The following is a 14,556-nucleotide window of genomic DNA, read 5'->3' on the forward strand; positions in this document are numbered from 1 at the left end:
TGGCCTTAAACTCCTGACCCTTCTATCTCAGCCTCAAAGAGGCTGGCAGCACTGGCATGTGCCACAAGACCAAGCTAAACGTTGATTCCTTGCTTGAAACGGCCATGCTGAGATGCTTCACAATATCTTATCTGCCCAGCCTGAGAGTCCTACTTCTTCTATGCCAGCCTTTGGATGTGTGGCTTGAGGGACACCAAGCCTCCCTGCAGCAGCACACAGTGTCCCCAGGGATAGTTACGAAATTATACCCAAGACTACAAACTGTACAGACCAAAATTCTAGACCTGGGATTCCCATATAGAAGGTTCGTTCTGCCCACCATTGACTGGGTCGACTTCTTCTTCCCTGAGATGAGCAACGGAGAGACTTTGGGTCTGAGAAGGTGAACCTTTCCATGTCTTTTACTTTTCTTTTTTAATTTATTTATTTCTCGTGCATATGTATACATGATGTATGTGCACATGTGTGCACCCAGCACATGGGAAGGCCGGAGGACATTAAGTGTCCTGTTTTAACACTCTATGCCATATTCCAATTAGGCAAGGGATGTCATGACCCCTTTGATGGTTGGGTTGAATGACCCTTTCACAGGGGTCACACTTCAGATATCCTGCATATCAGATATTTGCACTGAAGGTTGAGGGCCACTGCTAGAAGGTGAGGTCTCTCGCTGAACTCGAAGTCAGTTTTTGGTGTGTTTGCTTGTGCTAGGCCCGCAGCCAGCGAGTTGCAGACAGCCTCGTGTCTCTGTCTCCCAGCGTGCACCGAATGCATCCTCGCCTGGGTCTGTGAAGGATGCTAAGGACTCAGCCTTGGGTCCTCATGCTTGGAAGATCAAGCACATACCCAGCCCCACCTATTGCTTTTCTTTGTATCATTTCTAAAGCTCAGGTTGGCTGGCTTCTGAATATCTCAAGAACTATTAGCCCCTCTGCACCCCGAAGCAGAGCAGGGCGAGGGATATGGGAGGAAACATCACATTGGGTTGCCTTCCAATTGGCGCTCAAATCAAAGGCTTCTTAGGGACTGAGCTGAGTGTGTGATGGACTCCACCAATTGTCAGACTCAGAGTGTACACGGTGTTGAGCATGGTAGCATTGAGGTATGGAGACGTGCAGAGCATCACAGCAGAGCATCCTTCGCGCGTCCCTCAATGAAACCCTGAGGCCACAGAGTCTCAGTGGATGACATTCATGTCCCCTCCAGTTCCACTCTGGGAAGTTGACTCTAACCAAAGAAGATGGGCAAACCTTGAAATTGGACCGTAGCTCTCCCAGAGCCACTTATAGACTTCAGATGTGGCTGAGGACAGAAAAGCAGCAACAGTCGATCGAGGTCGCCTACCACAGTCATTCTTCAAGTCTTTGCCTGATTCAAAGACTGTCTCCAGGAGATAGGCCATGTGAAACACACAGCAAGGAGCCTGAGTCCAGTGGGACTGCTCTCTGAGTCCTCTTTGCTAATAATAATCCACAGTCACACAATTAGGCAGTAAGCGCGTTCCAGGGACTCATCTGGAGGCGACAGTTTGGACTTGCACTGACTTCAGATTTCAAGGAGAGAAACCCAAATTGGTCGCCTACCACCCCCAGCTTTCTCAAAGGGTTCCCTCCTTCTTCTATCACCACAGACACCTCTTGTGACTTCCAGCCACTTGACAACCCCACCAGACAGTCTCAGGGTCGGCAGCACTGAGGATGGAAACAGCCGTCCAATACATAAATGCCAGAGGGGACTGATACATGTGGGTATGGAAGTCTTCCAATAGCCCATAGACTGTCGGAAAGGAGAGAGTAAAGACACACACACACACACACACACACACACACACACTTCTCAGACACACAAAGCATACGTAGTATTTAATATGGCAACATTGAGGTACAGAGACCAATCATTAAAGGTAGACTGCCTGTTTGTGTTCCTGAGGATGCCAGAGGAATAGAGGCCTTCACGGATCACTTCCTTGGTCTCAGAGGTCATGAAGGACATTACAGAGAATGGTGTATGCCCCCTTCAATCCCCACTCCCTCCTCCCTCCGTTTCCCTGGGAAGGGTGGGACCACCTCTCGTTTCACACTCAGGGTCTGAGCTTTGGAAAGCAACAGGGCCGAGAAGGAAAAGCGGTTTCATCCTCCAGGCCTGTCCTGTCGGCACCTCGGACACAAGTCGTGGGAGACGGTAAAAATAAGCTTTAGAGGAAACGTACTCTTCTAACGTCCCTTGGTGTTTACACGTGTAGCTGAATTCTTTAGAGCCTGTATCATGTTGGCTTCCTGGCTGACTTCATACTCTAAAAAAATATAATAGCTCTTTCACCTGACTGCTAACAGGGACATCTAGGGTGGGGGTGGGCTGTCTGGGGCCAGAGGTCCACCCACGAGGCCAATGAATCAGGTGTGAAGGTAACTCCAGTATGCGGGCTCCCCCGCCAGCCTAGCTGGTCTCCCAGCTGCCTGTCATTGCCTCTCCTCCCGCCCTTATTTGGAGCCCCTGACAGCTGAGATGCAAGCAGAGGGAGCTGGGTGTGGGCCAGCCGTCACCCTCTGCTTCCCTGCATGGGTCCCGTTGCCAGGGAGAAGGAATCCTGAGGCGAGCGCCCAGGAAGATAACCAAGGACTCTTTTCTGCTCTTCTCACACCTTTGAAGTGGGGGCCTCTTGAGGCAAATCATCAAGAATGTGACTCTTGCAGCTGAGGGTCTGGGGGAGGGAGGGTTACTGGAGCTGCTCAAGGCAAAGGGGCTGTGACAAGCTTCGCTGGACTGATAACTTTAAAAGGGCATCTTCTGCTGGCCGCCGCAAGTGACAGAATGGGGAGGGTTCCAGCTCTCCTGCGTTCTCAGGGAGCTGGGGGGCTATAAAAACGGGAGACGCCGGGCAGCTGGGAGACAGTGACGGACAAAGGCTGAGAGAGAAACCAGAGAGTGAGCCGAGACAGCAAACATCAGATCGTGCCCCGACCCACGCCAGCATGGGCTCCTTCTCCATCACCAAGGGCTTCTTCCTCTTCCTGGCCTTTTGGCTCCCAGGCCATATTGGAGCAAATCCCGTATACAGTGCGGTGTCCAACACAGATCTGATGGATTTCAAGGTAGGGCCAGGAAGTGGGGCATGGACTGGGACCAGGGTCTCCTTGGTACTGGGTCCATTCCTGAGACATCCCCCTTTCTCTGCATTTATTTTCCCCTGATAAAGAACCTGCTAGACCACCTGGAGGAGAAGATGCCGGTAGAAGATGAGGTCATGCCTCCGCAGGCCCTGAGCGAGCAGACCGATGAAGCGGGGGCGGCACTTAGCTCCCTCTCTGAGGTGCCTCCCTGGACTGGGGAAGTCAACCCGTCTCAGAGAGATGGAGGTGCTCTCGGGCGCGGCCCCTGGGACCCCTCCGATAGATCTGCCCTCTTGAAAAGCAAACTGAGGGCTCTGCTCGCTGGCCCTCGGAGCCTGCGAAGGTCAAGCTGCTTCGGGGGTAGGATTGACAGGATTGGAGCCCAGAGCGGACTAGGCTGCAACAGCTTCCGGGTAAGAGGCGCTGCGGGTGGAAACGGGATAGAGGCCAGGTGGGGTCTTGTTAGGGCTCCGACCTTGCCAAGGACTAGTGCCAGTCTGCATCTTCGGCAGTACAGAGTCCAGTGCGTGAGTCTTATGTTCTCTGAGAGTTCTGCCCCACCCTGATGGGTGTCCCTTGAGTTTCAAGAGAATGACAGCAGCTGCTGCAGGATCTGAGCCACGAGCACTGGGAAATTAGAATACAGGGCCAAGACCGCCCACATTAACGCTTACCGGCGCCCTGTTTGCCAGTTTACCGAAGAGGCCAGACTGTGGCTGGTGGGAAAGAGTTGGTCACTGGTCAGGTTGAACAGGTTAGCCCAGTGAAGGTAGATCATCAGACCGATTTATTTTTCTCTTTGTAGTACCGAAGATAACAGCCAAATCTGCTCGAGCAGATCGCAAAAGATCCCAAGCCCTTGCGGTGTGTCACACAGCTTGGTCGCATTGCCACTGAGAGGTGGTGAATACCCTCCTGGAGCTGCAGCTTCCTGTCTTCATCTATCACGATCGATGTTAAGTGTAGATGAGTGGTTTAGTGAGGCCTTACCTCTCCCACTCTGCATATTAAGGTAGATCCTCACCCCTTTCAGAAAGCAGTTGGAAAAAAATAAATCCGAATAAACTTCAGCACCACGGACAGACGCTGAGGCCTGGCTGCGGTTCTTTGGCTCCTTTCTGTCACCAGTTCCTTGCGGTCCACAACCTTGATCTTTCGTTTCTCCCTCCTTCCCTCCTTCTTCTTGCTGGGCGTGTGTGTGTGTGTGTGTGATGGTGTGTGTGTGTGTGTGTGTGTGTGTGTGTGTGTGTGTGTGTGTGTGTGTGTGTGTTGGTGAGGGGGTTCACACTATGGCCCTCAACATGCTCTGCCTCCATTGCAGAACCCTGAAAAGCTCGCCCAGACTGAAAAGGGCATTTATTTTTAATTACCTTTAAAATACCTTTTCCTGAGGACAGAGGCAATGATACGTATGCTTAGTTTCACGAATCCCTCTCACTGTCTGGCTACAGCCTGGGTGGCTTTAAGGGGCATTTAGAGGACCAGGGACTATCCAGATCTGTGACAGAGTACCAGCTGCTGTGACCACTTGGATTACACTCTCAGTTTGGACAAGCGTGAGTGGAGGGTGGGTTACACAGCTGGGAAGAGGAAGGTTTCCAGGCGGACGGGTGGCAAGTTCAAACGCTTTGTGAGCTACCTCACTAGTGCATCGTTACCTACCAATGTCTATCACTCAGTGCTGGAGATCAAACTCAGGGAGCCAAACGCATTTGGAAAACAGCCATGGTCTCCCTAACCCAGGACCGTGGAACTTGAGCTTGCATGCTGCGTGGAGGAGAGCACCACCAGGAAACACGCAGTGCTTTACTTACTTTTGGTCTCACTATGTAGCTTTGGCTGGCCTTGAACTCAGGGAGATCTGCCTGCTCCCGCCTTGTGACATTACCAAATCTGGCTAAGGTGCAGTATTTTTATATCTGCTTGTGAAAGGTACCACCCCAAGCAGAGAATACATTCAAGGCTGATAGTGAGCATTGCTTCTTCCCTGAGATCACACAAGTCATCTTATAACTCCAATAGGACATGGTTTGCCACACACCCTCTGCCGTGTGTGTGTGTGTGGTGTGTGTGTACACGCATGCACACATGCACGTGTGCTTGTGTTCCTAACCTATACTGGGCATGTTGTACAAAAATGGGGAGGAGAAAGCAAGTAGTATTCGTACACACCTGTAGAGGGGTGGCAAGGCCAGGGGCAGAGAGTGATGGGCTAGAAGTGGAAGAGGGACTTCAACCACTTCCAATCAAAATGTTCCTATTTGAGCCAGGTATGGGCACACGTACCTTAGTCCCAGCACTGGGGAGAAAGGGGTAGACAGATCTCTGTGAGTTCAAGGGTAACCTAGTCTACACAGTGTGTTCCAGGACAGCCAGTGCTATACAGTGAGACCCTGACTCAAAATACAAAACAAAACAAAACAAAAAAACCACTCCCTATCTGGATCTCAAATTAGAAGGTGCAGAGAGACAGGCAGTGGAGAGTGACGTAAGGACCATTGTGAATGGGAAGGAAAAGCACTAAGCCTGCATCAGGAGTCCTAATTGCTAAGGAAAGAAAAAGAACGAGCTGCTGTGGGTGTCTCCCAGATGTCATGGTAACAAAAGGGACAGAAAGGTTGACAGAGGGGCCTGATGGGACGTCTGTGACTGGTGACATGGCACCACAGCCGTGGACACAGCAAGCTGTATTCTTTGTTAAAGACAAGGGAGCAGAGCAGGCAGATGGGCAAGCGCACACATATGCGCACACCAGGAGAGCTTCGAGGGCAAGCTCTCTTCAGGCTGTAGGGCTCTTGTCTGTGGGGTAAGTCCCTGAACAGGCAGCTGAGGACCCAGACAGTCCACTGTAGCCCTGGTGCAGCTGGCAGGAAAAGATAACAGACCAAGTGGATGGGTGCATGGGTGATAGGTGCCACATAAGAGAGGGCTTACAAAGACGGTAGACAGATGGGTGGGGACAGGCAGTGAAAGGGAGGTGCCAGGCCAGCAGACTAGGTTTCTTGGCTGGGTGTGATGGCATAGACCTGGAATTCTAGCATGTGGGATGGAGGGGCAGGGCAGCTCAGGTCACCTTCGGTTACAGCGAGTCTGAGGCTAGCCTGGGTTTCATCAGACTCTGTCTCAGAAACAGACTGCTTTGCTAGAGCACCCTAACTTTCCTCTGGAAAGAAAGATCACCATAGAGACAAGGCCTACAGAGAAGGTGCAGACATTTTATTCTGACTTAAGAGTGACCACAAGAACGTCCACCTTCCAAAGGGCCAAATAAAAATAGACCTTTACAAATTAAAAAAAGGTACCATTTATGTACACAGTGACATCAGCTAATGCTACCATACAAACAGACAGTATGAACAAACAGAAAGGAAGAAGCTGCAGCTGGACAGACAGTCACTGAGGTCCACAGGAGCTGAGGGCAACACTCCACATCCACACGGCTGGGCCAGGAGGGCTGTGCTGGCTTCTCCGGAAGCTTTCTTGTCACCAAGGTCCGCATCAAAATGTCACATGGCTAGCTGAGTCAAGCTAATGTCCGTTCCAGCTGGAACTGCTTAACAAGGTCACATGCAGACATCTCATAAAATACCAAACTCCCACAGCAGTACCAGGGAGCCACACAAATGCCAGGAAAACTGCCTCAAGCCAATTTCGGTGTCCCTCCAAGGAGCTGTGTTTGACAAGGTGCTGTGGCACTGGGGGTGGGGGAACAGAGCTGCAACAGGTTAAGAGACTAAGTCACTAGTTCCAAGGGACTGCCATGGGAGGAGAGGTCCAGGGCTTACACTTATAGTTCACAGGTGAAAAAGCTGTCGTCTTTGGGCTTTTCTGGAGAGGCAGGTTCAGCAGGGAGGGACACAGAAAACTGAGTGTCCTAGAGGAACATGAGTTCCAGGGTGGGGATGTGCGGACCCTGTCCATTCTGGGGTTAAACTAATGGTGACTGTACATGTGCGCACGTGTGCGCGCGCGCGCACACACACACACACACACACACACACACACACAGAGGAAGCTGTGGACTGAGGCCCTTCCTCCACAGGCTACAACTCTGCAAACCCACTAGGCTGGAGGATAATTCTGTGGTGTGTCATGCTTTGCTTAGTGTGGGCAACTGGTTTCCTTCTTGGTGGAGCACAAAGCAGGGCAGGCATTGAAATCAGCCATAAAATGAAGCTGGCAGCAGGCCAAACACAACCCTGCTTAGCTATTTTTCCAAGTACTTGTGGGGAGGTTTCAACCCCCTCCCCCTCCCACACTCCCACTCCCACCCCAAGTTAGAAGCTGAAAACAGAGTAAGTCACGCTCATTCTGGTAAAAAGATAATCAAATGGGGAAAACAGAGGGCCAGGGTCACTGTCAGACCTAAAGATCCAAGGTAGCCCCCAACCAAGGCTGTGGAACAACTTCCCAAGTGCTGGTCAGAGGACTCTGCCAGGCCTGGCGGTCTCACCGCTAGAAGCCAGGCTTAGCACAGATGCCCTCCAGCAAGTTCCATGATTTAAAAAGTATCCAACACAAATGAATGCCACCTGTACCCAAGAGCAGCTGCCACAGGGGCCCTGGGTTGCAGGAAGATGAATGCAATGTCCTACCCAGATGTTCACTGAGGTGCTGACTCAGAGAGGACCAGGAGAGAAAGAAGCCATGATGTGGTGAGGCACAAGGGCAAGAGCATCCCCTCCCTCCCCAGCCCTGGGACCAGCAGCTGCACAGACAGGTTCCTCGCCAAGTCCTCAGAAGAGGGCTGAGTGGGGAGTGGAGGGGAAGCTGAGCGTGAGCAGTGACCACGACAGGAGCTGCTGGCTTTCTGCTAAGGTCGAACCTTGATTGGCCCTGGCTCAGGGTAGCTTGCTTGCCAGCTTTTAGAGCAATCCCAAATTTGCTAGAGCTCTGGGCAGTGGCTCTGTCTAGGGGTTCCTCAATTTTGCCTAACTTTGGGAATGAATCCAAGATAAGTTGCGGCTGCCCCACTAGGAAGAGAGATGAAGGCTTAGAAAGTAGAGTGGTTGTGGAGAGGAAAGGAATGACACTGGGAGAGCGCAGGTCACTGGGAGAGCAGGTGTAAGCAGTGAGTGGGGACTACTGAATGTTCACAGAGGGGAGACGCTGTGGTTCCTGTGGTGGGATTTAATGCTTAGAGGCTGTTAGCTGGAATGTTAGCATCAGGGGTCTGGTCAGGAATGATTCTAAGGACATTCAAGCCCCAGGGTCAAGAGCATGAGCTCACTCCTAGGAAACAGAACACTGAAGAGGCAGAGTGTATATGAGGTCCTGGTTCTGATCCCAGGCCTCCCCAGACACGGGGAAGGGTTCTTAGTGCCTAATTCTTGATATACAAACAAGATCCTCAGTGTCGGCCTCAGTCCAACTCCTTCCCGGAAAGGTCTGGGCAACAGCGGGGCTCTCCGAGAAACAGCAACAAAGAGGCACCAAGTTCCACCTAGGATCCAGCCCAAGAGTACCCTGATCTCTCTCTAGGGGAGCTGGGGAATGGAAGATTCTTACAGAGGAATTTAGTAAAACCCCAACTTCCTGCTCAGCACATCCCCAAAAACCTCTGACCCCCATCTTCCAGGACTCCAGGCATCTGAGCAAATGGTTGACTGGGAGCCTTCGTGCTGGCTGTGGAGGCCAGCAAGTGAGCTGGCCACTGCAGAGGCATCTCTGGGACAGTGGGCTGGCTGCAGCCGGGCTCAACTGTCAGAGGGTCTGGTAATGCTGCCGTAGCCGGGCCTGCAGGAACTCAGTCGTCAGGTTGTGTCGTGTAATGATCCCCACGATCTAGAGCAAGGAGAAAACACCCAAGTCACCACGGGGTAAAAGGCATCAGTATGACGAGTGTAAAGTGAACTGGTCCCTGTCAATGTAGCACAGGATGTAGAACCAGAAAGACTAACTGGGACCTGGACAGTGTAAGGGCATGACAGGAGCTCTGTGCTCAGGATAGACTTTCTCCTCTCAGGGGACATTAGGAGTCACAGGCCAGAGGCCTGGGGACACATGGAGCTGCACCAGAGGAGTCAGTGGGTCCTGAAATGGGAGTCTTCTGGGGGAGGGGGAGGGGAGGGGGAGGGGGAAGGGGAGGGGGAGGGGCTGGAAGGGGACTGTGAGCCACCTGGGTTTCATCACAACTCAGCCCAGGCTAGCCTTGAACTTGCCTGTGTGCTGGGACTGCAGGTGTGTGCCACAACGCCTGGCATAACCAGCCTGCATTTTATCTTATGCACTTGTTTATAAATAAACCTAGGCACATGCTCTATCATTTAGCTACACCCCAAGTCAAGCCATGTCCTCTTAGGTTTCTTTTGCTGTACTGGAGCGCCATGACCAAAAGCAACTCGGAGAAAATTTATTTCAGTTACTTCATAGTCTATCACTAAGCAAAGTCAGGGCAGGAGCTCAAGCAGGGCAGGAACCTGGAGGCAGGAGCTGATGCAGAGGCCATGGAGGGTGCTGCTGACTGGCTTGCTCTTCCTGGGTTGTTTATCCTGCTTTGGTGTAGCATCCAGGACCACCAGCTCAGGGATGAACTCTGGGTCCTCTTACATCCATTACTAAGGAAATGTACTACAGCCTTGCTTACAGCCCTGTGTAATGGACGTTATTTCCTTTTTTTTTTTTTCTTTTTTTTTCTTCTTTTTCTTTTTTCTTTTTTTTGGAGCTGGGGATTGAACCCAGGGCCTTGCGCTTGCTAAGCAAGCGCTCTACCACTGAGCTAAATCCCCAACCCCGGAGGTTATTTTCTTAATCGAGAGTCCTTGTTCCCGAATGACTCTAGCTTGTGTCAAGCTGACATAAAAACTGGCTAGTGAGTGTCCGTAAACAGGATACATGCAAGGCCCGACGGCACACACCTACAGCAGCAGCACTTGGGGGCTGAGTCAAGAGGACTGCCTATCAAGCCAGCAAGGAAGCATGGCAGGAAGGCAGGCTGTCCCCTGGAACAGCAACCACTTCCTAAAGGGTCATTTTGGTGACAAAGGACTGGGTAGTTCAAAGGGGAAATGAAAAGTTACTAAGTGAGAAGGACTGGGAACTGGAACAGGTAGCCACGGTGCTCAACTGTCATACAGGTGGAGTGTTGTGGCTTGGAGAGTGCCTGCCCAGCATGCCTATAAGTAGACGACATCCCGCAGGGATGGGTACCTGCAGGAAAAGCCACTCTGCATGGTGACCATAGAGACCTTGGGGATGCAGACCCTGTGCACAGCAGAGGTGAGGAGGTGAGGCCTCAGCAGGGCAGGGATCACGGCTTGGTTTATTTATTTGTATCTTAGCTGTAATAGTTGTACAGTGATAACTAAATAATAAAAATTAAGTTGGAACGATAAGGTGGCCCAGTGGGAAACCACGCTTGCCCTGCACCCTGGTGGCCAGAGTTTAATCCCAGGAGACCTCACTGAAGTGGAAGGAGAGAACCAACTCCACAGAGCTGTGCTCACAGCTCACATAAACAGTTTGGTTTTGGCTTTTTTTTTTTTTTTTTTTTTTAAAGTAACCCTGAAATAATGGAAAACCTACAAAAATAATCACTGGGTATGCTTTGTTTTAAAACCCTCTGAGCACTCTACCTTAAATTCTATTAATGCTACAATTGCCCATAAGAGGTGGGAGCCAAGACACACAGAGCAGGAGGAGGAAGAGACACCCTGAAGTCAAGAACAGGCATGGAAGAACGGAAGGCAGGGCACAAGGTGCCCCCTGCTGGACTGACGAGCACATGGAAAAGCACACAGTGGGTGGACAGATGAGAGGCTACCAAGGACACTGCTTCCTCCACCCAAGCCACTCACCTCGCCCACCGCATTCACCACCGGCAAGTGGCGCAGGCCCATGGTTCTGAACAGGTTGAAAACTTGAGAAACGTGGGTGTTGGGGGAGACAGTAAATGGTGAAGGATTCATATATGGTGTGACGTCCTGTAGCAGAAAACCAGGAATCACCCACAGCCTGGGATAAGCATGGCATACAAGCAGCACAGGAACAGCCCGAGGAATGCCCTCCTCACCACAATCATGCGGGGATTCAGCAGTGTGAGGTCCAGGTCATGTATGTCCGGAAACCTCGGGTAGTCCTCAGCCATCTCAGCATAAGAAAGGCGTGGTTGGCTGGCACTCTGTAATTCCAACCAAGACAACGTCTTTGCAACAAACAGCAGCTGCTAGGAGGGTCACTCTGACGTCACTCGACTCCCCAGTTATAGCATCTTCCAGTCATATGCCAAGGCGGTGTGTGTGTGTGTGTGTGTGTGTGTGTGCACGCGTGTGCAGGTGCTGAGGAGGGAGACAGCCAGTGCTAATGAAAATGAATGATAAAACTGCTACTAGGTGTTATGGGTTGAGTTGTGCCAATCCCAGCACCTCTCAGGTGCCCTTGCTGAAAACAGGGCTCTGCAGATTTGCTTACAATGAGCTCATGATGGACTAGGGGCCTAACTCTAACAAGCATCCTTAGAGATGAGAGAGGTAGCAGAGAGAAGTAATACTGAAGTGACATTTACGACCTGCACGGCCAGGAACTGTTGGAGCTAAGAGGAAGCGAGGAAGGACCCCTCACAGCTCCTTCTGAGAGCTGGCCCATCTGGATCTTGTCCTTATGCTCTTGAACTATGGAAGACCTTGCTTCAAGCTCCCAGGCCAATGGCAATCTGGCACAATGGCTACAGACAGCGTCACAGAAGCACTGTCACCGTCCCTCAGATCTCACTGCTGTGTGGCAGGTCAGGCAGGTCAGTGCAAGGGCTCACAGGACAGCACATGGCTACAAGTGCTCGCCAGCATCGCTATCAGAGCAGGCTCCTGTCCCCTCAACTCCACTCTGTGTACCTCACATGGCTCACCCCAACTGGCAGATGGCCCCAGAATTGACCTGCTCTGGCAGGCCAGACCAGGTGCTTCAGGACCTTAGCTGTCACCACTCTTAACTTCCTTGCCTCTAAACTCCCCATCAGTGTCAACCCACTCCAACCAGGCTGGCCACCCACACTCCACCCAGAACCCTGTGCCTGGACAACTGCTCTTCTGCAGGCTTATCAGACCACAGAAGCACTCAGGTGGCTACAAAGGGAGAAGCCTGCAGCTGCCATCAGCAGTCACTCTGGAAGGCAGGGCTCTGGTGGCTTGCTCAGGCTCCTGCCAAAAAGGTGTGAATTTTGGGTGTCATGGGGTCACCCTAAAACCAAATGGAAGAGGAAAATGGCTACAGTGGAGCTGGCAGGAGGAGGGGTGCTTCTCCCACTAACACATGCAGAAGAATCCACTTGTGCCAGTACTCAAATCCTGCAGGATTAAAGGCAGGTATGGCGGCCAATGCCTGGGATCCCAGCTGTGAGGTAAAGACCAGATGGGCTACACGAGACCCTGCCTCAACAACAGAAGAAAACAAAAGGAAAACCCCCTCAGGATATGAAAGCTCACAGGCCTGCAGGCAGGAGACCCTGGACAAAATGTGGCAGTGGATAAACAAGGGACAACTGGAATCAGCTTGCCCTCACCTCCCTCATGACCTGGGGGCCTCACGCACAGCAAAGGCTTGTGCAGCGAAGCTCCCTGCCCAGCAGCTGTGCACATCACAGGCACTGACTACCTCTCCCAACAACAGGCTTGTCCCTGTCACCATCCTGCCTTCCAGAACACCAGAGCCCAACACTTACGGACTGACTTTCCGAGTAACACACGCCTCGGACGAGCAGGGTGACGAGCTGGGAGCGCAGGACGAGGCCATGGAAGGTCAGCGGACGGAATCGCTCCTCCATGGTCCAGTCTTCACTCGGGGACTGGTCAGGGTATAGGTTGGGGTAGGGAGTGTATCTGTTACACAAAAACCAGACGCTACCTCGTATCCCCTCAGCGGGGCCACTCTGTCACATCCTCATTGCCTCCCTGTAATCTCCAGCAAGCGAAGATTCCCTCGCACCCTGTGTGCAGGGTGCTCGGCATGGAGGCCATAGGCAGCCAGTGTGAGGCCCTCACCTCCTCTCCAGCATCTGCTGTAGCAGGTCCTCCTTCTCTGCTGGCTCCTCAGAAGCCACATGCTCATCACACACGTTGCGCAGCTCGCTGGAAGGGTAAGACTTCATGGACTGGCCCCGCTTGCGCTGCTCACCAGCACGGGTGAGGATGCTGGACTTCTATGGATGGAGGTGGGGCAATGACAGTGTTTACAAGTGCCAAGATGGTGGTGCGGGATATAGACACAGGAGCGTCTCTAGTGCTGTGCTGATGGCAATAGGACTTTTCATGGAGGTCTGCAAGCCATAGAGGTACAGGCCAGTCAGTCCTTAGACTGGAAAATGAAACTGAGGCCCTACACAAGAGAGGGAAGCCTCTACCACTCACTACCCTGCATCCTGTGTGACCCTGCCCAGCCCAAACGTGCCCCTAGATCTTGATGGTCAGTCTGACCCGGGTTTAGTGACACTGAAGCAGTCTGGGGTCTTCTCACAGGACCAGAGCCCAAGGGCTTTGACCTCGGAAAGATAGGGTCTCGATAGGGAAGTAGGTCACAGCTGTATGTGCACGCGTGTGTGCTGTGTCCTCACGGGCTTTCTTGCTCTGACCCCTCCCTGGACTCTTGTCTGCTTTCTCCCTCCATGCTGCTAGACAGTCCACTCTGTATATTCTTGGCCCTGAAGGACAGAGAGCTACCTCTGAAACACAGGACAAAACATGTCCTTCTTCTAAGTGGCTAGTTCTTACTGTCCTTTTCTCTGTGTAGCAGGGCTGTCTGCCTGTGCCTCCTGGGGGCTGGGACTGAAGGCCAGCAGCAGCACCACCGGCTGGCCTGTCTTGTCTAAGTGCAGGCACATCACGTGTTTTGTCACAGTGATGTAAAGTCATCCACTACAACAAACCTCATGGTTTTACTGGCCTAAGGCTTCACCTCCTCTCATCTGGGGAGGTGCACCTCAATTCTTCAGAGGGGAAACGACCTTTCTCTTACATCCTGTCTTGGAGGGACTGTCAATGTTTATGTTTGTTGGTGGCCACATAGCCTGTGTGAGGTGATGAACCTACCCTCCCTGGGCTGAGAGTTGGGAGCTACCCAAGGTCAGAGACCAGCCGGCGCCCATCCCACCTCTGTATACCACATGGCATCATGAGGTCAGTATCTGTATCCTTAGAGCTCGCAGCCCCTGTGTATGTGTGTGTGTGTGTGTGTGTGTGTGTGTGTGTGTGTGTGTGTGTGTGTGTGTGTGTGTCTGTATGCCTGTCTGTCTGTCTCTTTGTGTGTCTCTGTCTGTGACTGTTTGTCTGTGTCTGTGTCTCTGTCTGTCTGTCTCTTTCTCTCTCTGTGGTTTCTTGAGATAAGAGTTTCTCTATGGAGCCCAAGCTGGCCCAGAGTTCACAGTGATCCCCCTGCCTGGGCCCCCACTTTCCTAAGTTGGCCAGAGTCCATTTGTGTCAGCAACTCTAGAACCCTCCCTGATGCTTGTATACGGTAA

The 14,556-nt window shown here is 52.1% G+C and overlaps 2 protein-coding genes across 6 annotated transcripts in view; one reads left to right on the plus strand and one right to left on the minus strand.

Moving 5' to 3' along the window:
* The first annotated feature begins 2,896 nt into the window (after nt 1-2,896).
* Nucleotides 2,897-4,206, plus strand: Nppa (natriuretic peptide A). Its single transcript, NM_012612.2, has 3 exons — nt 2,897-3,092; nt 3,197-3,523; nt 3,916-4,206. Exons 1-3 carry the CDS (start codon nt 2,973-2,975, stop codon nt 3,925-3,927), a joined length of 459 nt encoding a protein of 152 aa, NP_036744.1. The 5' UTR covers nt 2,897-2,972; the 3' UTR covers nt 3,928-4,206.
* A 2,099-nt stretch (nt 4,207-6,305) lies between these two features.
* The window catches only part of Clcn6 (chloride voltage-gated channel 6), a 32,709-nt gene continuing 24,458 nt past the window's right edge, over nt 6,306-14,556 (minus strand). For 2 of the 5 annotated variants that reach the window (XM_006239378.5, XM_039109377.2), the window contains 5 exons: nt 13,085-13,242; nt 12,766-12,922; nt 11,122-11,229; nt 10,907-11,032; nt 6,306-8,894 (listed from right to left, as the gene is read on the minus strand). In XM_006239378.5, coding sequence (XP_006239440.1) covers nt 8,814-8,894; nt 10,907-11,032; nt 11,122-11,229; nt 12,766-12,922; nt 13,085-13,242 — 630 coding nt within the window. In that variant the 3' untranslated portion in view covers nt 6,306-8,813. Of the gene's footprint in view, nt 8,895-10,906; nt 11,033-11,121; nt 11,230-12,765; nt 12,923-13,084; nt 13,360-14,556 lie in introns of those variants that run through there. The other 3 variants (NM_001106479.1, XR_592730.4, XM_039109375.2) reach the window with 3 other exon arrangements.

Source organism: Rattus norvegicus, chromosome 5, assembly GCF_036323735.1.
Source record: "Rattus norvegicus strain BN/NHsdMcwi chromosome 5, GRCr8, whole genome shotgun sequence".
Classification (NCBI taxonomy): Eukaryota; Metazoa; Chordata; class Mammalia; order Rodentia; family Muridae; genus Rattus; species Rattus norvegicus.